The 23,538-nt window shown below is 38.3% G+C and overlaps 3 protein-coding genes and 1 long non-coding RNA gene across 8 annotated transcripts in view; 3 read left to right on the top strand and 1 right to left on the bottom strand.

The window, feature by feature from the left end:
• Positions 1 to 19,390, bottom strand: part of LOC139631136 (uncharacterized) — a 145,993-nt gene extending 126,603 nt beyond the window's left edge. For all 5 annotated transcript variants that reach the window (XR_011693302.1, XR_011693304.1, XR_011693300.1 and 2 more), the window contains exon 1: positions 19,251 to 19,390. This is a non-coding gene — a long non-coding RNA (uncharacterized lncRNA). The remainder of the gene's footprint in view (positions 1 to 19,250) is intronic.
• Positions 997 to 7,773, top strand: LOC139630670 (immunoglobulin-like and fibronectin type III domain-containing protein 1). Its single transcript, XM_071494306.1, has 5 exons — positions 997 to 3,427; positions 6,784 to 6,906; positions 7,032 to 7,171; positions 7,353 to 7,452; positions 7,700 to 7,773. The coding sequence occupies exons 1-5, from the start codon at positions 3,262 to 3,264 to the stop codon at positions 7,771 to 7,773; spliced, it is 603 nt and encodes a 200-aa protein (XP_071350407.1). The 5' UTR covers positions 997 to 3,261.
• On the top strand, positions 7,503 to 17,460 carry LOC139631181 (immunoglobulin-like and fibronectin type III domain-containing protein 1). Its single transcript, XM_071495184.1, has 18 exons — positions 7,503 to 8,078; positions 8,163 to 8,358; positions 8,711 to 8,824; positions 8,906 to 9,068; positions 9,155 to 9,427; positions 9,578 to 10,033; positions 10,814 to 10,938; positions 11,109 to 11,250; positions 11,356 to 11,649; positions 11,757 to 12,056; positions 12,373 to 12,549; positions 13,431 to 13,559; positions 13,705 to 14,013; positions 14,855 to 14,940; positions 15,033 to 15,225; positions 15,790 to 16,086; positions 16,687 to 17,013; positions 17,145 to 17,460. The coding sequence occupies exons 1-18, from the start codon at positions 7,966 to 7,968 to the stop codon at positions 17,147 to 17,149; spliced, it is 3,699 nt and encodes a 1,232-aa protein (XP_071351285.1). The 5' UTR covers positions 7,503 to 7,965; the 3' UTR covers positions 17,150 to 17,460.
• Positions 19,229 to 21,926, top strand: LOC139631135 (neurofilament light polypeptide-like). Its single transcript, XM_071495117.1, has 4 exons — positions 19,229 to 19,543; positions 20,380 to 20,858; positions 20,945 to 21,092; positions 21,227 to 21,926. The coding sequence occupies exons 1-4, from the start codon at positions 19,280 to 19,282 to the stop codon at positions 21,575 to 21,577; spliced, it is 1,242 nt and encodes a 413-aa protein (XP_071351218.1). The 5' UTR covers positions 19,229 to 19,279; the 3' UTR covers positions 21,578 to 21,926.
• The last annotated feature ends 1,612 nt before the right edge of the window (positions 21,927 to 23,538 follow it).

The raw sequence follows: 23,538 nt of genomic DNA, 5'->3' as shown, positions 1-23,538 counted from the left end.
ACACGCAGCCGAACGTAGACAACGAAGAATTGGAAGTAAGTCAGTTTTTTTATGTTTTTTTAAAGGGCAAATTTCTAGAGTGAGTAATTCTCATTGAATGAGTCAAATTAAAAGAACAGGATAAGCAATTAAAAGGTGTGACTGAAACCTTCAATAACCTTCAACAAGTTTTAGAACTGTCACATTATTTGTGACAACAGAAAGGCATCTTTTGCTGCCAACATCGCAACTGACAAATAGGGCAGACTGGTAATCTCTATGAATGTTTAATTTAATTACTAATTTACTAATTTCAATTGAAAATGACAGTGTTAGGTATCTCTGTGAATGCAAGGATTTATTTATCATAGATGTGTTAAAAGGATTAAAAGGTTGTCAGTATTAAATTGTGCTGCTGCACAATTCAACTACTTCTGACAAAATAAAAACAAGGTAAAATGTTATCTGTTTTAAAGGATTTTTTTTTTTTTTTTTTGTAATTTTGACCTGCAGATACATTTCTTTTTTTAAATATAGCTTATAAATGACTTGGTCATAATTATAAGAACAGCCAGAATATGCTGTATACTACTGTCATAAGCACAGGAATGCTGTGTGAAAAAGCAGCTCAATCCAAATTTTATTTATATTTACATATTTTATGCCATATTACAGGAATTAATACAGTGAGGTCTGAAATCAGTTTCTAAACCCACTGCCCAGAGATATGACACCACAGGAAAATATGTATGGAGCTCTTGAGATCATCCAGTAATTGTGGCAGTAAAGATCTCAACAGTGTGCTATATTTCAGTGAGAAATATGACCTTCCAGACTGGCTTCCCATGACTAACAAAGGATTTAGTGGGAGCTTTTTTTTTTTTTTTGATGGGTTGTAGATGTTCAAGGTCAGATATTTTTTTTTCTTCACATTTTTCATTTTATGGCATTAAAAGTCAAAGGACCATGTAAAAAGCCTTATGGCCATAATCTTGATATGCAGCACATTTTGTCCTAATTAAAAGCCTCTCAGCTCCACAGATACTAAATAATTACTCAACTAACTCAAAGTTAAAAAATTCCCTACACTAACAGTTTTTTGGTCATTGCCATTCACTGGTACTTCACCTAAAGATCTCGACAGTCAGTAGGTCAGTAGTCATCTCAAGTTTACCGCCTACAGCTGAGGGCTTGGTTCAAACAAATTCTGTTTTCTCATATGAACTTTCTGAGAAAGTATTTTAGTATTTTCAGATTAGTAAATAAGGTACACAGTCAATGTTTTGGATGAGCAGTTTGAGTTTGAAGTTTACTTTCAGTCTTTTGCTGGTAGTTATCAACCAGACACCTACTGAGAATCACTTTGCAGAACATACGTTTTAAGAGTTTGTGGCATGAAAGAGATTTACGGATATGTGCATCGGCTTAACAGTTTGATGCAAAGACATTCTCCCCCTGTCTATGTTTGGATCATGAGCAGTTAAATTTCTGCCACTTGACTCCACAGGCAGTTGGGCAGAGTCAGCCACTAGGTGGGATTTCACATTCCCCATATACAGTACAGTGTCCCAGCATGTCTCCAACTGTCTGCATGGGTCACGCAGGAGTCAAGGTATCCCCACTTTGACAGGCTGATGTCATACGACGACATAGGTGATACTTGAGGAGAACCTCCAGGGAAGGGTTTCTCAACCTTCTCTGGCCCATGACCCCATTTTTGGGTCTCCCAGGTTCTCATGACCCCAGGATTTAGCCTACAGAGTTGCAGTTACAGAGGTTGAGTCATGTGACGGTCACTATACGTGTTACTGTGGAGGGATCACCAAATGAGCTATTTGAAATTTAATATATATGGGTCATTGACTTGACGTGCATATTTTTGTGTCCGAGTGTATTACTTTCCTTTAAAATAATTTTAATTAATTCATGACATGCATCATTTTATTCTATAAAACTGTTGTAGTTTGACCATGTTTTCAGTACATTATAATAATGTATATATTTTATATTTTGGCATCTCAAACCACCAAAATGCAACCACCCGAGTTAATGAACAGCCTGAGAAAAGTATTAAATAAGATATTTTAATAATGATAAATTCAAAATAAATACTGTGGCATGATTTCATCATGATTGAGACCTTTCAAATAAACTAAATTCACAAATATTAATAGTTTTAAAGGTGTTAAGATAATTCAAAAACTTTTGTCTGGGAATGTGTGTATTGTCAAATGTCAGGGTGGTGAAACTCTATACATGTATCTTTTATTCTGAAGTGAATAGTTACAACATCAAACAGGATATTCCATCAGCCAGAGGACCCCAAGTGATCTTTATTGATGTGTGAAAAGGTTTGTAGAGCTCTCTCAAATATTGATAAAAATAGCTTCTTTCAACTCATAGTTGGGCTCGTACACTTTTCATGTCACGTGGTACAACCAAGGTAAAACTAGGAATATGTTATTTTATTATAGAACTCTTCATTTTATTAAAAAACTATATGTATGAACTTGCTAGCAAAGGCTAAAGGTTAAACATGTGTCTAAGTAGAAGCCTGTTGAATTTGAAATTAGCTGCAAAAGTCAGGTGGCACAACTGAATCGTCAGGTAGTGCGACCAGGTAAAATATTTATTTAAATCAATAACTGATAGGTTAAAGTGAACAAAAGGTTTAAAAGGTATATAGCTATTGTATTAAATATATTCATTTGTATATTTATATACAAGTTTTTCTGTATTTAAATGTAAGATTGGATATTAAAAATATGAAATACCTGGCCACTGAAATGCAAGAATCTTAAAAACTAAAACTCGACCACAAAATAACAATGTGTTAGCCACTATAGACACACTCAGGTATACTTGCCAAACATTTCACTCAGAATAAATAGAAGGAAAGGATATAAATTTGGTTGCGCCACCTGACATTTTTCAGGTGGTGAAGTTAAAAATACAGTCAAAAAATGAATTTAAAACTTTGAAATGTTGTAACACAAATAAGGCTTGTTGAAACACATTATTCTAATTTCAAAAATATGCATAATATCCATTTTAAAAAGACTTTTTGAAAAAACATTTTTAAAAGCTTTATTTGTCAATGACCATATATACACAGTTGGGTCCAAAAGCCACCTTCAGATAGCAAAATAGCATGCTAGCTAATCTATCTGAATGTCTAGATAGATGGATTAGGTCTATGGAGAGACCTCAAAATGGCTGACCACTGACAGTCCCCATGATGATTGTGCTTAAATATCTTGCAGGAACCTTTTAACTGTTCAAATGTCCTGCATAAATAACCGCAAACAACAACAACCAGCTACACCGCACACAGCCGTAACAGTTTTTCTTTGTGTTTCAGCCACACAGTCATCACAACTCTTATATGACAAAACAATCGACACTGCTGCAATGAGTTCAAAGATAAACCAAGACCCAAAAGCCACAGGTAAGTAAAGCAAGTTGTCTTTTTTTAAATGAATATATTGCTGTTTTGTACTATTAACTTAAATTATATAAACAGTGACAAAATTGTATATATTCAGACAATGTCCTTCCCTAATATATAAATAAAAATGTATCGATAGAAATTGACATACAGGTTAAAGTTTTAATCCATCCACACAAAGGGTTTGTCTTTGATTTTCAAATTCCTTAAATGTATTCACAGTTTTTTTAATTTTTTTTATTTCTATCTACCAACAAAAGGCACTTTTGAGGGTGGGTAAAATATGATTGCAGAAAAGGAAGAAAGAAGGAAAGAAAGAAAAACAGAAAGAAAGAAAAAAACTCAGTAATTACTGTACGCTTGCATAAGAACCCCCCCTCAAAACATTTGAACTTCCTTTGACATCTGAAATCCCATTTCTTCAGCACTTAAAAGGGAGGGAAAATTACTGTGGATACATATGAAGGACAAGAGGTGCACACATTTTATTATACCTTCAAGAAACACTAAAACAGAGTGTCTGAAAACCATTCACACTTGTTCTGGAGGCCTAGTGTTGGTGGCTCAGAGTGGTTTATGATAGGACTATCAGCTTTATACAGCCAACAAAATCTCAGTGAAGGTGTCCTCAAGTCTGCTGCTGTCCAAATCCAACACTTGTTACAGAAGCGATTGGTATGCAAAACCAAACAACTGACTGCTGTCCTACTAGACTTGGATTATGTGTGAATCAGTGCTTGAAGAACAAGGTTACAAGAATCCTGCCTGCATTCAGATGATACAAGAGTATACACCAGCCCCTTGAGAAATGACACATACAGTCTGATGAATATTCAGTACATGCTCTCTAACTGGAGTAGGGCTGCTGCAAAGAAATGAAGAAAGGGTAATCTAAAAGTTATTCACATAGGAAGTAGTGATATAATGAGGCAACACTTGAGCTGTCTGTGTGAATGTTTAACTTAAGAGAGAGGGAGATCTGATTTTACCTGAAGTTCACTTTGTAGCTTAATTCTCACATTGTCAAAGTAACTTAATTCATTTCATGCTAATGAATTGAAAAGAAAAAAAATGTTTTCCCCCTTCTTTTTTCATAACCACTGCCACTGTGTCAGCTACTGCCAGTTACAAGCGAACAAACCACATGACCAATTAACAGCAGTTACTGTTCTGATACGTCTTCTAGTCACAGATTTTGGTGCACAACAAACTCCTCAAAAACTCTTGAGCCTGGGTCTGACTGAGGCTCAAACATGTGGCCCAGTCTTTCCGACATTTCCTCCACTAACCATCTTGATACACACTGCTGTTTCACCTGTCAACCTAGCGCAAGCAGAAGTCCAGAGTTTCTTAATGAGGAAGTACACATAGATGTGCATGAAGCCCCAGTTGTTAATTTTTTTTTTCACTTTTCACATATTTCAATCCATGTTAAACAGAATATTAGTCATATACTATTTTTACATAGTTTGAAACACCACTGGAGAGGACCTTTAATGAAAACTGAACCTTATAAGCTTCATTAAAAGGTAGAATATGTGTTAGAGCTGTTGTACTAGATTTCATTAGATCGTAAAGAAATACCTAATGAAGAGGCCAGAAGATGTCTCTCGCGCGACATATTTTAACTGTCCTCTATAGGACCTGTCCTCTGGCCTGTAGGAAATCAAACAATGGATATAACTAATAAAATATCTACATCTGAAACACGAGTGACGAACAGACAGAATGGACTTTAAATCTCTCAAAGGTTAAATCACAATTTCATGCGTTTGTCTTTATACTGAAACTTGCATAGCTAAAAACATGAAACTTGTTTTAAAAACACTGTAGCAGTAAAGCCCTGCAGCTTCATGAGCTGCATATGGCATCATTCAGATTTCAAACGTGCACATCTGTTGAGAGAGCTCAGCTTGAGGACCAGTAAGGTTGTTTAAGTTGTGTCATTGCCATTGTTTGTGACTACACTGATTCACCAGACTCTGAGAAATACCTTTCAAAACAAATTTGCAGCCAGCGCTACAATAAAAACAATCCCAGTAAATCCTCCAGCGTCAGTCAAACCACATTGCATATGGTTTAAAATGTAAATTCACCATCATGATTGTGGGAGAAATTTAATTTTGCACACAGTCGTCTGGTAATTTGTTGTTTTACCTATTTATGTAATTCAGCACTAAAATCATGTGAAACATTCAGGCCCCAAGGTGACCGAAGCAGCTCTGTGTCATAATGAGGTATGAAGCTTGTGCAGGACAAGTAACACAGTAACAGATGGTGGGTTGGAGTTTTGATTTCAACAGCTGTTGGATGAACTTAGTGTTGTGTAGTGACTCATCCCACAGTTGAAATGTTAGAAGGGAAAAAGGCTGAAAAAAAAAAAAAAAAAAAAAAAAAAAGCCACCCATCTCTAGTTTGCCGTCTCCACAACCACAGTGAAGAATATTCAGTGGTTCAAGGTAAAAGCTAAGCTCGAAAGTGCTTTTGTCATTGTGGCTCCTCACGTTTGCAACAGCCTTTCTCAAAGTCTCAAAGAAACTTCTCCAACCATCTTTTAAGACACTCACTATTCATTAGCATTTTTTAAAAGAATGATTTTAGTTTGCTGATGTATCTATTTCACATGTGCATTTTACATACATATACACTGCCTAAGATTTTGAAAAAGACCTTCAACTGAAGAGGTGCGAATAAAAGGTACTTATTTTATAATCGAAAAATAAACACACAGTGATTTTGTGAATTTGCCCCAAATTCGTAGGAATGTTTATTAAATGACAAAATAACACAATGTTTACTGCTTTTTAAGTTGAGTTCATCTGTATAAGACAAAAACACATGTACAATTTAATCCAAGATACAGTTTAATCAGTTCAGTTCACTACACTGAAGGACTTGTTGTGATGAGGTGGCTGTGAGGGTTAAAAGAGAAAGGAAATATTGACCTCTTGTGAATTACTGTTGTAACTGCACCCAAAAGTAAAGCACTGGTGAAGATGTTTGAAGTAACCATGACTGCTTATGATGGTGTTTATTTCCTAATCTTGAATACAACTGATATTGAAGATAACATTACTGTTTAAAGCACTTCAAGAATGGGAACATGATTTATGGGATGACTTTTGAGACATCTGGCAAGACAAATTCTGCCCTTCAACTTATTTTTAGCCACGTCCAATCCCATAGTTTTGCTCAGAGAAGCAATGTTAATATTGTATATAAGCTCCTGAAACACAACAACTTTTTTAACATTTGTGTTTTCTGTTTCTTGAAGGATTCTTGTCAATGCTTACTTTCACAACCTCACACAGCTGAGTTTTAGTGTTATTAAAATATCATTTTTTTGGTCTTAACAGTGGCCATCAAGAAACGCTCCAGAATTCCTGGGGTCATGATCACTCAGTTTGTTGAGCAACTGCCTGCAGGAAAGTCAACACCTGACTTCACCCGGAAGCCTATGCCTACAACTGTTCAAGAGGGTGAAAAAAAAGTTTTAAAAAAGTAAAACTGTGATTACAAGAACATTATAAAATACGATTTACAACTGTATCACTGTTGTGTGGCTCTTTCTCTTTCTTTCTCTTTTTTTTTCTTTTTTTGAAAGGTAAAAAGGCATTTTTCAAAGCTATGGTTAGTGGAGAGCCAGCTCCAACTGTCACCTGGGAGCGTAACAAGGGCAAAGTTAATGACCCAGAAAAGTACAAGACTAGATATGATGAAAGAACTCGAGAGCACATTTTAGAGGTGAGAAAACAGTACTTACATAAAATGCTCCACATCTCATAAAGCACAAACTAATCACAATTCACACTTGCTGCTCTGAATTTTATAAGAGTATGAGGTGCACAAATGTCAAGCACATATACAGAAGCTTATCTTCAGAGCTAGAAATTCAGTCTTCAAATGATAATATTGTTTTTATCAGATACTCAAAGTAAAACCAGACCAAGCTGACACCTACAAGTGCTTTGCCACCAATGAGTACGGAAAGGCTGTCTGCAATGCAACTCTCAATGTTACTGAAGGTAATTGAGAGATTTACTATGCAAAGTCTTAAGAGAAATATAAATCAAACTATAGTTTTTTACTATTGATTATTTTGTCATTTATTTTTATTGTTTGGCTGTAATTTTGTTTTGTCTTGATAAGAACTTTGTAACTGTGTTTTAAAAGACATTATATACACAAGGTTTATTTTTATTTCTATTATCATTATAGTATATTGTCTGTAACTATTTACTTAGATTTTATTCAGTTTGTGTTTTCTTCCAGTTGGCCTCAAGAAGAATGGGCAGGCAGGTATGAAGTTTACCCCAGAACTAAGGTTTTCTCAGTGGTTTTTGTGATACAAGAGATTTTTACTTTTTTACTTGAATTTCGCTCCAAGCAGCAGCAACAACAATGTGATAGGAGACCTATGCTGTGATGTAAAGTACTATGGTTTCAATAATTATTAAAAATGTAAAAATCAGTTTGACCTGCTGCTTATTCTAAGGTTTAGACTGAACTGAACTGTACACAGAGTTTAAACTAATGTGATGGTGGGAATGTTGGCACTTAAAAAAACCTTTCCAAGTTACCTTTTTTTTTTCTCTCTCTCTTCAGGAGATGCACAAGGGCCACACGATTTCAGATCAATGCTTAAGAAAACGTAAGTTTCAAGTCAAAGTTGAGGTTCTGCTGTGTTAAATGTGCACTGCTGTATACTCCCTAAAATCATATTATTCTGTTCCAGTGCTGTTGTCACCAGAAAAAAACAACTGCCACCAAGGAAAGAGGGAGAAATCGATCCTAAGCTCTGGGAACTGCTCATCGGGGCACCAAAGAAAGACTATGAAAGAATCTGCTTGGAATTTGGTGTCACTGACTTTCGCTGGATGCTGAAAAGACTCAACCAGTTGAAGAAAGAAAGGGCAGAGGAGCAGGCAAAGGTACTGTACTCAGCTAATAACAACTGCACATGAACTCTATATGTCTCACTGTCCTAATACTAATTAGTCAGTGTCACAGGATCCTGGAGGACAGTGTAGCAGGGGGAGGAATGAAACCACTGCAGGTTAGGAGAAAAAAAAAAAAATCAGGGCGTGCTATGTTCATCTTTAAATCCGAAACAATTTTTACATTTTCTTTTTTCGCCTTCCGCTGCATAGATGTTAGTTTCACCTGAGGCTAAACAACCTGGTGCATCTTAGCAAGTAAATACCCAATGCTCTGTTGCAAGCCTACTCACCTCAGCAGTGAAGCTCAGAGCAAAATCTACAGATTGTTGTTTTTCTTCTGCAGGTTGTAGAGAAGTTGGACAAGGTGAAACAAATAGAAGTGAAACCGAATGGGAGAGCTGAATTCAGCCTCAACATGACACTGTGCAATCCCAACAGTGCAATTAATTTATACAAGGTGGGTTAAAAATGAATCCCAAGATAATCACTTTAGAATAATCAGCTCAAAACAAATATGTGACTACATTTCTCTCAAAAGGATGGGACATTGGTGCAATATGGTACTGATGAAAATTCAAAGCATAGCCTTAGGAAAACTGGGTCAACGTACGTTTTCAGCATCAAAGACCCTCAGCCAGAAGACGCTGGATTTTACCAGGTTGATGTTGAAGATGTAAATGTTCTTTCAACTGACTTTCAAGGTAAGGCATAACTATTGCACTTGTTATAAAATAGGATGATTCATCGATTCATTTTATGCTCACATCCACTTCCCCTCCTCTCTTAGTGCCTGCTGTGGAGTTCATAGCCAAGATTAAAGATGTGAAAGCCGTTGAAAGTGAGGACGCCATCTTTCAGTGCGTCTTGTCAACACCCCTCAACAGCATTACTTGGTCAAAACAGGACCTGTCACTTGAACATGGGGACCAATATGAGATCACTGTCTCAGAGGACAAACTTATTCACACATTAAGAGTTAAAGACTGTACAATGGCAGATAATGGAGCATATTATGCCATTGCTGGGATAACCTCCAGCAGTGCTTCTCTCACAGTGGAAGGTGGGACATTTTTTTTTTTTCTTACTGATATACACAATAATTAAAATATTTATCTAATCTTGATAGTCTGAATAACATGTACTTTAAGAACTGTTTCAACCGAATCAAATGATTTATTCTCCCTGTTTCTTTGTGTTGGCTGTAATTCAGCTGATCCAGATGGCCGCAAAGGCCGTAAGGGCACCAAAACTGGGGATCAGGATGATTTGGCTAAACTAGCATTGGAACAGCAGGCCAAGCTACAAAGAGAGAAAGACGACCTGGAGGCAGCCAGACGAGCACAGGCTGAAAAGGACGCAGCAGATGCAGCAGCTAGAGCTGCACTGGGGGATGGAGGAGATGGTTCTGGTGACGGGTCTGGTGTTGGTTCTGGTGACGGGTCTGGTGTTGGTTCTGGTGACGGGTCTGGTGACGGGTCTGGTGTTGGTTTTGGTGATGGATCTGGTGATGGATCTGGTGGAAAGACTGATGGAGACGAAGGTGATGGAAACGGCAAGAATAAGAACCTCCTCGGAGATGGAGATGATGAAAATAAGGAGGGTGATGCAGATGATAAGAGAAAGAAGAGATTACGAAGTGGCCCTTTGGTTCCTGACACTGTTAAAGGTAAGGCCTTCATTGCATTGTTTGAAGACTGAAAACTGTGTACTTAAGTTACAGAGATGACTATAATGTCAAAGTTTTAATCCCAGTGACCTTTATATCGTCTGCTTTGCTATATGTTGTCATCAAGTGTCCTGGAAGTTGAGGGATAGTTACAGTAGGAAGCTTTTTACTGCAGAGAAGAAAGTGGGTAAAGATGAACATGGACAGAGATGTGTATTAACAATTTTATAAAGGACAAAAATATGCTATGAATTGTTCTTTGTGTGGGCACAGCTCCAGTCTGTGGAAGGATGGAAATCAAATCAACAAAGTCACCCACTGAAATGTTGAAAACTGAGAGTAAAAAAAGCTTTAATTGCTACGCTTAAAATAAATCTGACCATTCTTGACCAGACAGGACTGATTTCTACTGCACTGGCTTTATATCTACACAGATATAATAGGAGGACTAACTAGTCCAACAGGAGGCATTTAAATTCTGTGTTATAATCCCAACCATTTCAGAGTAAATGGCTTTTGGATTTTCCAATTCATAACTCGCTATGATTTGAAGTTCAACTACAGAAAATGCCGCTTAAGTGAAAAACATGGGTCATCTAAAAGTCATTTACTTACAGCAGTTGAGCAAAAATGTTCATTGGTCTTCATAAAATGAAAACTAATATTTAGTTTAATTTAATGATGATCCATAAGTATATGCCATCTGAAGCATATGCCAAACATAATGCACACAGTCATTTTTATTATTCCTATTTTTTTACTTTGTTGTTCCTGTTGCAGATCGAGGTGTTCGGTTTGTCAGTGGGCTGTCAAATACTGTTGCTAATGTTGGTGAACAGGCAGAACTGTCCTGCAAACTAAGCAGTGACACCTCAGAGGGATGCTGGTATAAAAACGGGAAGCCGGTAAGTCAACTATTCCAGGGGAATTACCACTATATAGAACTACCACTGTTCAAATTACTGTTTCCTAACTTGTAAAGGTCCATTTTAGTCAAGAATCTTATACAGCACATTGCCTACTTTAATTGATCAAACATTTGTCTTATGAACACTGCATCTTTTTATCTGACAAGCTAACAAATGGGGATGGGGTAACGATTATCAAAGATGGAGCCTGCCACAGGTTGATAATTGATTGCTGTAAAGAAGATGATGCAGCTGTGTACCGCTTTGAAGCTGAAGGCCGTAAATCAGAAGCAGCACTCAATATTCAAGGTAAGAATCAAAAATAATTACTTGGTTTGGCATCATCGGATTAAATTTGCAATGGTTTAAAGGGATTTAGGTTTGTGACAAAAACTTTTTTTTCTCTCAAACAAGACCCACCAAAAGTTGAAAGTGACGCTCTAGGGAAATTCACAAAGCCAGTCATCATAAAGGCAGGCGAAAATGCCGGATGGAAGCTGCCATTCTCAGGTGGGGCCCCGATGAATACACAGTGGTACAAGGATGATGACGAGCTTTTGCCTGGCCTCAATGTGAAGATTGAAACGTCAGCTACTGAGAGCCAGCTGCGCCTTACTAAGTGCCAAAGGAAAGATACTGGAGAGGTCAAAATCAAAATTAAAAATGAATTTGGTACAACAGAGGCAATTTCCAAACTCATTGTAAAAGGTGAGTTGATAAAGAGACTGGAAGTTTGCAATTGTACAATGTGCTGTATGTACAGAAATACATTTTTGCCTTTAGCATAATATAATCTATTCTCATTTTGTCAATAGACAAACCCACACCACCACAGGGACCTGTGGACATTATGGAAAGTGCTGTAACATCTGTTGAGTTCAAATGGAAACCGCCAAAAGACAATGGTGGTTGCCCAATCACAAACTACATCATTGAACGCCAGCAAGCGGGGCGCAATAAATGGTCAAATCTCGGTGAGATCTCTGGCAGTAACCCAAGTTACAGAGATTCAGATGTGGACCCTGGAAGGAGATACTACTACCGGATCAGAGCCAAGAATGCAGAAGGCATCAGTGATTACCTGCAGACGGAGGACATACCTGCTGGTGTACTACGTAAGTCTTTAGTTGGAGCCTAACTTAGGCTACTTTAAGGGCTATCTTAATTTTTTTTTCTGACATTGCAAACACACACACACACAGGGAGGAGCAGATGAGTCAGAGCTTCAATGTAAACCCATCAAAATAAAACAACTCTTTTCCAGTACACCAAGTTTCATTTGCCAAACGTTTTTTGGCTGTCAGGTATCTAACAAACTATTTGCTGAATTCAGCACGGTGAACAGGAGCTTTGTGACATGTTTTAATTTTGGAGAATAAAAACAGAGCAGCATGAGCAATGTTATAACGTAATGTCATGTTTCCCCCACAGGCTATCCAGGATCCCCAGCGGCACCCAAAGTAGTCAGTGCCTTTAAAGACTGCATCAATCTGTCATGGAGTTCTCCATGTGACACTGGAGGAACCAAAATAGTGGGATACAATTTGGAAAAGAACAAGAAAGGCACTAATTACTGGAGCCTTGTAAACCAAGGAGGGCCAATTACAGGTTTGTCTCTTACTGCAAGCTGCAGGAGCATGCGTTCACAAGAACATATATTGGAGCTGCTAGCTGCTCTGAATAGGTGCACATGTGTATACATGCAACTAGTATAAATGTTTTACACAACTAACAACTGCAGAATCACATTCCCTGTAGTTAAATCTGAAACTGAAACTTGTGGGGAAATAATATTACAGCAGGATAAATTTATGACTGAGGATATTAAATTACGCAACAAACTCTTACAGGATTACATCTTAACATAGGCTCTTCCAAAAGATATTCCATCAGTTGGTGTTTTGACGATGGTACTGGAAAGTGCTATCTAACACCAAAATCTACCAACTGGGTTAAGATCTGGTGACTGTGAAGGCCATAGCATATGACTCACATCATTTTCATACTCATCAAACCATTCAGCAACTCCTTGTGCCCTATGGATGGGGGCACCATCATCCAGTTTCTCCACTCATTTTTCAAGTTTTTCCTTTAATTTGTAACCCCTCTGTGTGCTATGTTATTCTCAGCACCATTCATTATCTATGGCCATGTTTAGCAGCTTGTCTAAACTTAAGTTTTAACTGAGTCAAGTCAATAAGTCATGTCAGGATACTGAGGTAGAAAAGCAGATAAATAACCTTCATATTTATATATTCATATTTATATTATTCATACTTAAACCAGAGCAGAAAAATGCATTCACTTCAACAGAAAGTTATTGCTGTTTAAATTTTTTATGACAGATTTTTGAAAAAGGTTAAAATGATATTTCCACTGTGTTTTTACTCTGGTCTGCATCTCCTTCTTTCCCATGCTAATACAGTGTGAGAATGAATGTTTGCTCTGAACCTGAGTGATATGATAACCACTTCTTCCTTTTTCCACAGACACAAACTATACAGTGAAAGACGTGTTTGAAGGAGCAGCCTATGAATTTAGAGTGTCTGCTATCAACCTGTCTGGTGCTGGAGACCCTAGTATTCCCTGTGACACAGTAATTGCAAGGGACCCAAGGAGTAAGCCAATCATAATGAGTTCTTATGTTTCACTGCAATTGTCTTCAATGAAAACAACGTGATTTAAAGTGAACAAGTGTGTTATTCAATATAATGCTGTCTGTAGCTCCTTGTGTCATGTAACCTCACATTACTGCAATTTCAGAACCCCCAGGCAAAGTCACAGACCTGAAATTAACATCCTCCAACTACACCACGTTTTCGTTGGCTTGGACTAAACCTACAGAACTGAAAGGAGAGGAGGATGAAGCCCAGGGGTACTATGTGGAGATCAGACCAATAGAAAGCCTTGAATGGACCCGCTGTAACGCCACCCCAATTACTCTAACTTCCTACACTGTGCTTGGCCTGAGGGCAATGGCCACATACTGGGTGAGAGTAATTGCCACCAATTATGGAGGTGATGGAGAACCTCAGGGATTTGACAATTATATCATTGCCATGCCCCCTCCTGGTAAGAAGATTTGAAATTTAAATTAAGAACTTGACAGTTTCTTAAAAGTTTAATGATATAAAAGTTGTCTATTATTTCCAGAAGCAGTCAGGTCAAATTATATTCTGTATCTGTGTAAAGTCACAGCAAATATTTGGTTTTTCTTCCAGAATACACCTGCACAGTGAACCCTTTGCATTCCAACAGCTGTCAAAAATACTGTATTGCTCTGCGCCAAGAAAATATAATCTGCGTAACAGCTTTCCTTCACTTTTTCTATGATGTAATATGTCCTACAATATTTTGTTTAATAAAGGTTGGAATTATTGTGGAAAGACAGAGAGGTGCTATGACAGGGCTCTGGATAACTCAGCATGAACGAAATAGTTCAAGTTCAAGTGCAGCTTTTAGCAACCGTAACAATTTAAAGTAAAGGTACAACATCAACACAACAATGTAATGGAGGCAAAATGACTTGTTTTTATTGTTGTTTTTGACCAAAAAAGCTTCATGCACCTCAGTGATACAGTCTGTCTGTGTGGATAAGCAATGCTGTGGAATAGAAATAGGTAATAGAGAGCAATTGGGTATTTTTGACAGCTGGTGTACCCAGAGCACAATGGATACAGAGCATTGGAAATGCATCTAGATTTATACAGCTGGTGGATATCCTGTATACCAGCTTTGCACAGGTTTTGATTTGAATCGTTACAGGGCAGTGGAGAGTATTTACAAATGCAGAGGATAAAAACACAGTTTTAAGAGTAATGAAAAACTACCAAACAATTCAGTAAATTATATTTATACACAAGGACTTTTAATGAAACAATTAAACATTTAATTGTAAACTTGACCTTCGCAGTGAGGCCAAAATTCAAAGACCGCAACATGAAGACCTTTGTCGTGGTGAAATCTGGAAATACAGTCCGTCTGAACATCAACTTTGAGGTACTATGCCAGAGCTTTTCATCCTACCAGGTTCAGTGTTTAAGTAACATCATCTTATTTTTTTAATCTGATATTTACCTTAACCTCTACAGGCCTCCCCCCTGCCAGACATCTCTTGGTTAAAAGATGGTATTCCGGTGGCTAAACATGTAACAATTACCAACTCTGATAAAGGCTCTCAGCTGTTAATCCCCACATCTGAGCGGTCCGACTCCGGCATTTACACCATCACCGTCAAGAACCTGGCCGGCCAAGAGAGCTTCAATGTTGAAATCAGAGTTACAGGTGAATCTCAGGGAGCATTTTTACAAGTCTGGCTTTTCATTCATAACTATGGATACAGACACAACCATTTACAAACCCTGTTGCTTACTGGCAATATTAAATAAATTAATCAATTTTAAGAAAACAACCCAATAAATTACATTTGGATTTACTATATCCAAGTCTAAAATCTTAAAATACATTCATACTGTGAAGAGAAACTAGGCTGGGGTTACATGGTACACAGGGTTTCACGCCTGAAATATAAATGACTGTTGTCAAACCTTTTTGGATCTGGCTGTGTCAAATTACCAACTGAAAGTTTCTAGCTCTTTTTTTTCCACATTTGCTGCTGTAGTTGACTTCCATCTACTACCTCTGTTACTGGGTTAAATATAATCTGAAATAATCAAACCTTTTTTTTTTTGTCACTATTAAAAATGCCACGTAACATATTTTTCCATGATAGTTAAAAGTAACTACAGTGACACTGTTGGCAGTTGGGTGGAATACAGATTGAGAATTGCTAAACTAAGCCTCTAATGTAAATAATCTGAATCTCTGCATCTATGCATCTGATTCTAGATGATCCCAAACCTCCAGGACCAGTGGAGCTGGATCAGAACATCCCAGGAACAGTGACTCTCTCCTGGTCTCCCTCTCCAGATGAGAAGAGGGATGACAGGCTACACTACATGGTATCCAGGCGGGATTCCTTCAAACCCACTTGGAAGACAGTGGCTGACAACCTCTTCAACAATAAGTTCACAGTTGTCAACATTTTGCCTGGACGGGAGTATTACTTCAGAGTGTTTGCTAAAAATGACATGGGCCTTTCACCGCCTTCTGAGTCCCCTGTGTTTGGAACCGAAAAGGAAAAAGGTTTGTGCCTCCACTTCAATCAAAAGTCAGATGATCAGAAACTCAGAATTAATTCACACTGTCCCGAACACAACACTAAATCAGGGTTTCTCTGCTTGCTTTGATAGCTTGTGAGCTACAGCATGATCCAGAAGTGAGAAAACCACAGTCGTGATCACGCTGACATTTTCAATAATGCAAAAATTCAACACTACATAATCTTCCTCGACAGTGTGGTACAGCTCACTCATGTCTAGACATGGCTGTTGAATTTTTAATGGCCTACTCTGGCAATTTAGTATTACTCTTTCAGAAAGATGGGGGAGTCACACGGAAGAAAAAATTATTTTAAAAAAAAGGAATGGTCAAAATCAAAGCAGCACAGGCCAAAACAAGCAGGCTTTTAGTCTCTAAGAACATGGCTGGTGAACCCTTTTTCAGAAAGACAAGAAAGAAACACTCAAGCAGAAACTACACTGAATTATAAAAGTTATAGAAACTGCAGCTCGACCAGACGTTGTGAGGACTCTCAATAAAATTCTTATTTAGTTAGAGAAAGTTGTTTTCCGAGGCTGCTAGTGCAAAGGTCTGTAAACCCTTCATGCTTTCCTTGCATTTCAGAAAAGTTCAGAGTGAAGATGCCAGAGACTAAATGCTTGGACTTTGAGTCACCTCCATCATTTATCGTTCCCCTGAGGAGGCGTACAGCTCCACGAGGTTATGAGTGTCACATGAGTTGTGCAATTAAGGGTGATCCAGCTCCTCGTGTGACATGGTACTACAACAACATCAGCCTGAACACAAATGCCAACTACCACATCACCAATGTATGTGGCGTCTGCTCCTTGCTCATACTAAGAGTGGGAGCCAGAGACAACGGGGAATACAAAGTCGTTATTGAGAACAAACTGGGGACAGCTGAGTGCTCAATGATACTGAACACCAGAGGTAATTGCACATGTACGAGGTTTAAGAATCATACATTCATACAAATGAAGATAAAATAAATTCAAATAAAACAATTGAGTGTTCAGTATGTTGATGAAACTAACTGAAAGTACAAATATGTTCCTTTACAGAGTGAAGAAGAGCTGCACCTGCTGGACAGAAGCTGATTCTTTCCTTTGCTTTTTAAATCAATTAGACCACATCTAATTAGAACTTAGATTCATTTTAAGTCACTCAATTTCCCACTAGTGTGATGCATCACTATTTAAAACATTTCACAACACTATTACTATGTCTAATATTGTTATATGTTGCAGATATTTCATTAGTCTGCTGCTTATTGAAGATGTAGTGTAATAGGTTGTTTAATTTAGTGTGTGATCCTCTGAGTTTAATGTTTAGCAATTCTATGAAAAAATCCACCTTAAAAACATAAGTGTTCTTGTGCATAGCTTAATCAAAGTTACAGTTACCTAATCCTTAAAAGGTACCCTGTGGAGTTGTTGACCACTAGTGGCGCCAACGAGTAAGGCTTTTACGAGTGGTTTTATGCAGTGATTTAGTGGTTGTGCTTCTACTTTTACCCACTGTTTGGATTCTGGTTTTGTTCTGGAGCAGTATGAAAGAGAGACTGTGAATGCTTTGTTCCTATAAAAACAGAAAGCAGCTGCCATCACTGGTGCTTTTCAATAAATTGCTAAAAGACAATTCCAAGAGTTGTGGTCCTAAATTAACTGTGTAAGTGAATTATGAGCCACTTTCATCAGGCGCTTGGCATGAGAAGTGACACCAGAAGTGGGAAGTAGATAAAGTAAATTCTCAGTACATTATATAAATGCAGTCTTCAGGTGCTTGGATTAAGCTTGAATGTTTGACTTTTCTGAGAGTTTTTACTTGAACTCCATCACATTTCAGAGGGAAATATCCAAATGTTTAGTCCACAGCATGCATCTCACGGCTGCACTACAGTGCCAGTTAGAGCTGCAACAAACTGACCAAAAGTTCCTGTAACTTACTGAGCAAAACTCCCACATTTTCTGGTTGAACCTCCTTAAAATGTGATCATTTACTGTTTTTGATTGGTAAACTGAATATTTTAAAGGATCTATTCTTCAGTTTTGCTACTGCTACATAGCCAACGTTAGCATTAACAGCTGTTGAACCAGTCTAGAGGAAACCTTGTGAGTTCCCCTGCCTGTATCAGCCCATATCGTCACCTTCCGATATAGACTCACTTTAGCCTCCAATCTGCTGTGAAGATGTAGCTTTGCTCAGAGGGCGAATTATAACCTCTTGTCTTATTAAGGCAATGATGGCTGAAGCTTTTGTCAAGCTACAATCACCACCTGCTCCCAGCAAGAAACCATGTTAGGTGGCAGAGAAAACTTACAAGCAGCCCCTTTAAGATTTTTGACTGTTAGTCTGGCAAATCAAACAAGTTCAAATCATTTTTATGGTGGCCCTGAGAGTTCAACAAACTGCAACTTAAGAAAACATGCAAAAAGACAAAACACGAGCAAATTCAGAAAACCTCTTCATCAATTTGACAACACATGCGCTGCAGTGTATTAAGCTGTGTTGTGAGTATTTGCAGTGCGTTTGTGCATGTGGTTGTGTTTATTTTCCCCCACATTTTGTTACATGACACCAACACACAATAGCACAAAGTGGCCACATTCAACATTCAGATAATGTTTATACACTGAAATGCAATATTCAGTTTTAGCACTTTGATACTAGTAGCCTACAGTTTGCTGCTTGTAGTAATGCATTTTAAATTAAAGTTATGAATACAGGACTTTTACTGGAGCATTTTTTTTCCAGAGTTCAGTTGATCAGTTGATTATCTGAAAATCAATCCACCACTATAATCTACTATTCCTTTAAATCGATTTCCAACGAACATCTTAAAACAGTATTGGAATGCTGGTCGAAGAATAATTTATCTGAAGACTTCACTTTGGCTCTTTTACTATTTCAAATTCGAATATCTAATCGATTAATCACTCACGAAAACAATCGTTACTGCAAACCTAATTGTTTTTACACTGTGGTATGACAGCAGTGGAGCTGAATACTTCTTCCATGACAACAGTTACATAATATGCTGTCACCCCCCCCCCCCCAAGCCAACCCTGCAGCTGCTTGAGTATTATTAGGGGTCCAATGAATGACTAGGTCACAGCAGAATAGACAACGTGATACCTTAGTCGATCCAAAGTTGCAGGCACACTCACCTCTCCAAGCCCCTCTGCTGCTACCTGCCATGGCCAGGAACAAGTCAAAGAAGCCGCAACAGGAAGACACTTCCATGTTGTTAGAGCCACCAGCACCGCGGTCCAGGACAAATAAAAGCTCCTGTGCTTCTCCAGCTCTGCTGTTCTTTACTGTCTTCACAGTCGGGGCCTCTGCAGTGGGCTGGTTTAGTGTGCAACAGCAGCACAGCCTCGACCAACTGTCAGAGTCTTTGACCACGATGCAGAGGAAGGTCACAAACTTGCAGCAGGTGATGGAGATGACGGACGCACAGGTGAGTCACCGGGAGTTCCCTGCGGGCCGCTCACCTGACTGCGACTCACTTAAACCGTCATGCTTTGTTTGGTATCTTGTAATCTTAAAATAACTTGACATTCAATTACAAATTGCTTTCCTTGAACGTGACTGCGGCGTAGTTTACCAAGCAGGTGAAATTAAAAAAAAAAAAAAAAAAAGCTTCGGAAGTTATATGATTTGCTTTCAAATTAAAAGCATTCCCTTTGTAGTTTTTAATAAATGAACAAGGTTCGAAAAGAAAGAAAATTATTCTTTTAGAAAAGTGGAAGGGGTTTCACAAAATCTCCTTACAGTCGCATGCAACTTGTGCCATTTATCAGACAATATGAGTGGAAAATATTGGTCAGTAATGTTTATTTTGAAAACTCCGGCTGTATGACATTTTAAACTGACTAACTTGACCCTGATAAAAAACACCTGTTCTTATTTTTAGCGTGTCCCAGCTGTGGTCATGTTTCAGTGACATTCAGCCCCAGCTGTTATTGTGAAATTATAACAATGCCAGATCTTCTATCATTATGATCATTACAACAGTTCTTCTGGTTTATATGTATATTATGGGCATCATATAACCCTATGTCCAATAGAGTGCTGCCATACCATATAGACAATTTACAATAAATGGCCCAAAATAATCTCTGTAAAAACAGTTAATGAGTTTATGTCACATTATGGGATATATGGACACATGGCCCACCCTAATTGCTACAACAATGTGACAGCGCAGACTAACAAAAAACAATCACAAGACCAAATTTCAAATGTTTAAACTGAGTCAAACGACATTGCTAAATAATTTCATTCACTTTCTAGACTGATACAGGTTTGGGTGTGGAGGAGAGGATCCTGGCTCTGGAGGAGGCTCAGAAACAGGCTCAGCAGAAAGCTGAGGTCACCCTGGCCACATCAGAGAAGCTGAAGAACGCTGACCTCTACTCAAATGTTTGGGCTCTCCACGAAGAGATGGAGACTCAATGGGCTGAGATAAAGCAGGTCTCCCTGTCCATCACAGCTCTCGGAGCCATGTTCAAGAACCACAGTGAAGAGTTTGACGCTGTGACCGAGAGGGTAGTCGCCACTATGAGCTCCAGCTCGGCACTGGCTGAAAACGTGGCTGGGTTGACCAGTGCTGTGTCCAGTGTGTGCTCCAGAGTTGGTGAGCAGGTTGCGTCAGTGGAGGCTCTTAATGCGCAGTTAGGGGGGCAATCCTCTGAGTTGAATGATCTGAGAGAGCTGCTGTATCTTCATAATGTTGCACTTCATGCAAACAACCAGGAGATGGCTGCAATAAAGTGAGCTCAGTTTGAGTTTATTTGCATGCCTGAACAATATTTACATTTTCTGACTTGCCAAAAAAGTGTTTGTGTGTGTGTTTCAGGGAGCTCATGGAGACAAAGCAGACCATGCGTGCCCAGGCATTAGAAGAGATGCTCAGTTCAGTGCAGACGACTCTGGATGAGCAGTTTTTCACTTCACAGAACCTCCACAGCAGCGTCAAGGCTCAGCTACAGACTTTTCACACTCAGGTATGTCTCCAGTTTAACTAAGACTTCTTTCAAAATCTCAACATATGTTCACATTTTGTTCCAATGTTGCACACATCTTTCAAGTACTAGAGAGCACTGAGATAAACAATCAATTACATATCTGTCTATCTCAGTTGGTGAATGGTCGTTCTTGGTCGATGAAACTGAAGTCAAATGAAGAGGACCCAGCAGCAGCAAAGGCGGAGGAGGCCGAGGAAGACGACAAGCCACCGGAACAGATAGTGGAGGGGGATGTTACAGAAGAGGAAGAGGAGGAGGACATTACACCAGAAGAGGAAGAGGAGGAGGAAATTGCGGGGCAGGGGCAGAGTGGGGAGCAGGAGGTCACTGGCGAGACAGCAGTAGAGGAGGTCACAGAAGAGAATACAGAGAGTGACATTTTGGATGAGTCTTTGGAGGAGGAGTTAAAAATGAAAAGGATGTGGAAATCTGGGATTCTGCAGAAAAAGTGTCAGCTGAATTAGAAAGTGAGATCTTCATGGACAAAACTGAGTAGGACGAATAGACTGAACACCTGTAACCACTGCAGTCCACCAGTAGCCCACACGTAATTTTAAAGTCTTATGTAGATGAATGGGAACCAGTTTCCCATGCAACGAATACTTTGTACCATTTTTGTTTATTTTTTACACATCAGTTACACATCATTGAAAATGTGAAGATTTTATTTGTACTTGTATTGTTTTATGCCCCCTACACTATCCCTGTTTGATGTGAACTTCTGTAGTCTGATTCCAACTGTATACAAACTTTTTAAGGTCCTTACCGCTCTTGAACCTGCACTATATTCTCATTAAAAACAAGTTAATTTTATACATTTTTGTCATGACAAGTATTATGATTGCTGTTGTTAGTGCCCAAAAAAAGTGATGTGAGTGATGAAAAAGATAAAACATAAATAGAAACCTTTCTGGGTCTTAATTTGAAAAACTCGCAATACAATTATGTGGTAAAATTAGCCATAACATTTAGATAATATAAAAAAAATAGATTTTAATCAGTGGAATTATGTATACATTTAAGATTAAATTGATTATTTTGGCCTGTTTACACATGACAAGAATAGCAGACTGAAGTTCCAGATGTGAGAGGAAACGAGACTGTGCTTAAAGCTTGGAATATTTTAACACAAGTTCATGTGTAGTGCCTCTCAGTGTATAGTTATTTATGGTATCCTGCATATGCTGCACATGTGGGAACATATGATTCCACTGGTACATACTGTCCCCTTGTCATGAAGTTATTTTGTGAAAAGGTTAAAGTACTATTTTCCGCCAGCAGGTGGTGCCTGTTCGCCTTCATAGTGATGAGGAATTTGCAACAGATGCAATAGAGTGGGGTAAAGGTCTTATGATACATCCATGATCTGTCTGTGTTTCATGATTTTTGTCATAATAGTAAGATAAAAAAAAAGGGAGCTTCTAGTTACAAGTAGACACAGCTGGCTCTATAAATTAGTCTTGTCATGTTGAGCAGACTACAGTCACTCCTCTGCGACTTCCAGTCTAAACTGACACTGTTTTAAAAGCAGCTACAAGCACACATCTTTTATTTTTCATGAAATGAGTGACTCTTGGGTGGCCTGGTTGCATTTAAAAGGCACTGTGGTGTGTGAATGAAGTTAAAACACTTTAGTCTGGCACCTCACTTAATTTGAGAGTTGGAGTAATTACAGTACATTAAATTCTCTGGACACAACAAGTAAACCAAGGCATGATGTCATCAAGAGGTCATGTCGGGTAGAAATTATGGTTGAAACTCAGGGAAAATGAGGGAGCTGACAGGTGTGGTTAGGTTATAACAACCACAGTTTTCAAGGGTCTTGAGGCATAGGTGCATTACCAAAATCCCATTAAAGGTAAAACTCTTGTATGTTTGTATAAGCTCATCTTTGCTATATCATATTTAAAATGATTAATTGTTTAAGATTTACTGGTACATATGTCCAGTAGCTACATATTCATATTATGCTGGTGAGGGATTGTTAATGGAACAACATGAACATACACTTTGAATCACTTTAGCAATAGAAAGTCATGAAATGAATTATCCTGGATAAATTAGGATACAGCTGATCAGCTGCAGTCCATGCGTGACTTGGTCTGACAGCCGGCACTGACTCAGGCTTGAAATAATCAGAGGCAATGCACCTGGGAGATATCACCACCTGAGACCACTGACACTTGTGAAGCTTCCAACTTTCCCATTCTTTTTCAAGATGGGTTTACCTTTACCATTTTTTTTTTTAATTTTAGTTTTCTTTTTTCTTTTTTTTTTGTCAAAATGTTTCAACGTCAATATTGGCTGAGAAATATATTTGTAAGTAACACGAGTACAACACGTGTACAGAAAATGCATTCTTCTCATTTGATTCCCTTTTTAGGAGAATAAATTGCAAACAAATGGCCTGTTTTAACCTGCAACT

Source organism: Trachinotus anak, unplaced genomic scaffold, assembly GCF_046630095.1.
Source record: "Trachinotus anak isolate AG129_WGS33_773 ecotype Australia unplaced genomic scaffold, CSIRO_AGI_Tana_v1 ptg000013l, whole genome shotgun sequence".
Classification (NCBI taxonomy): domain Eukaryota; kingdom Metazoa; phylum Chordata; class Actinopteri; order Carangiformes; family Carangidae; genus Trachinotus; species Trachinotus anak.
The sequence above is the reverse complement of the archived record's forward strand: the minus strand, read 5'-3'. Positions and strand labels throughout refer to the sequence as shown.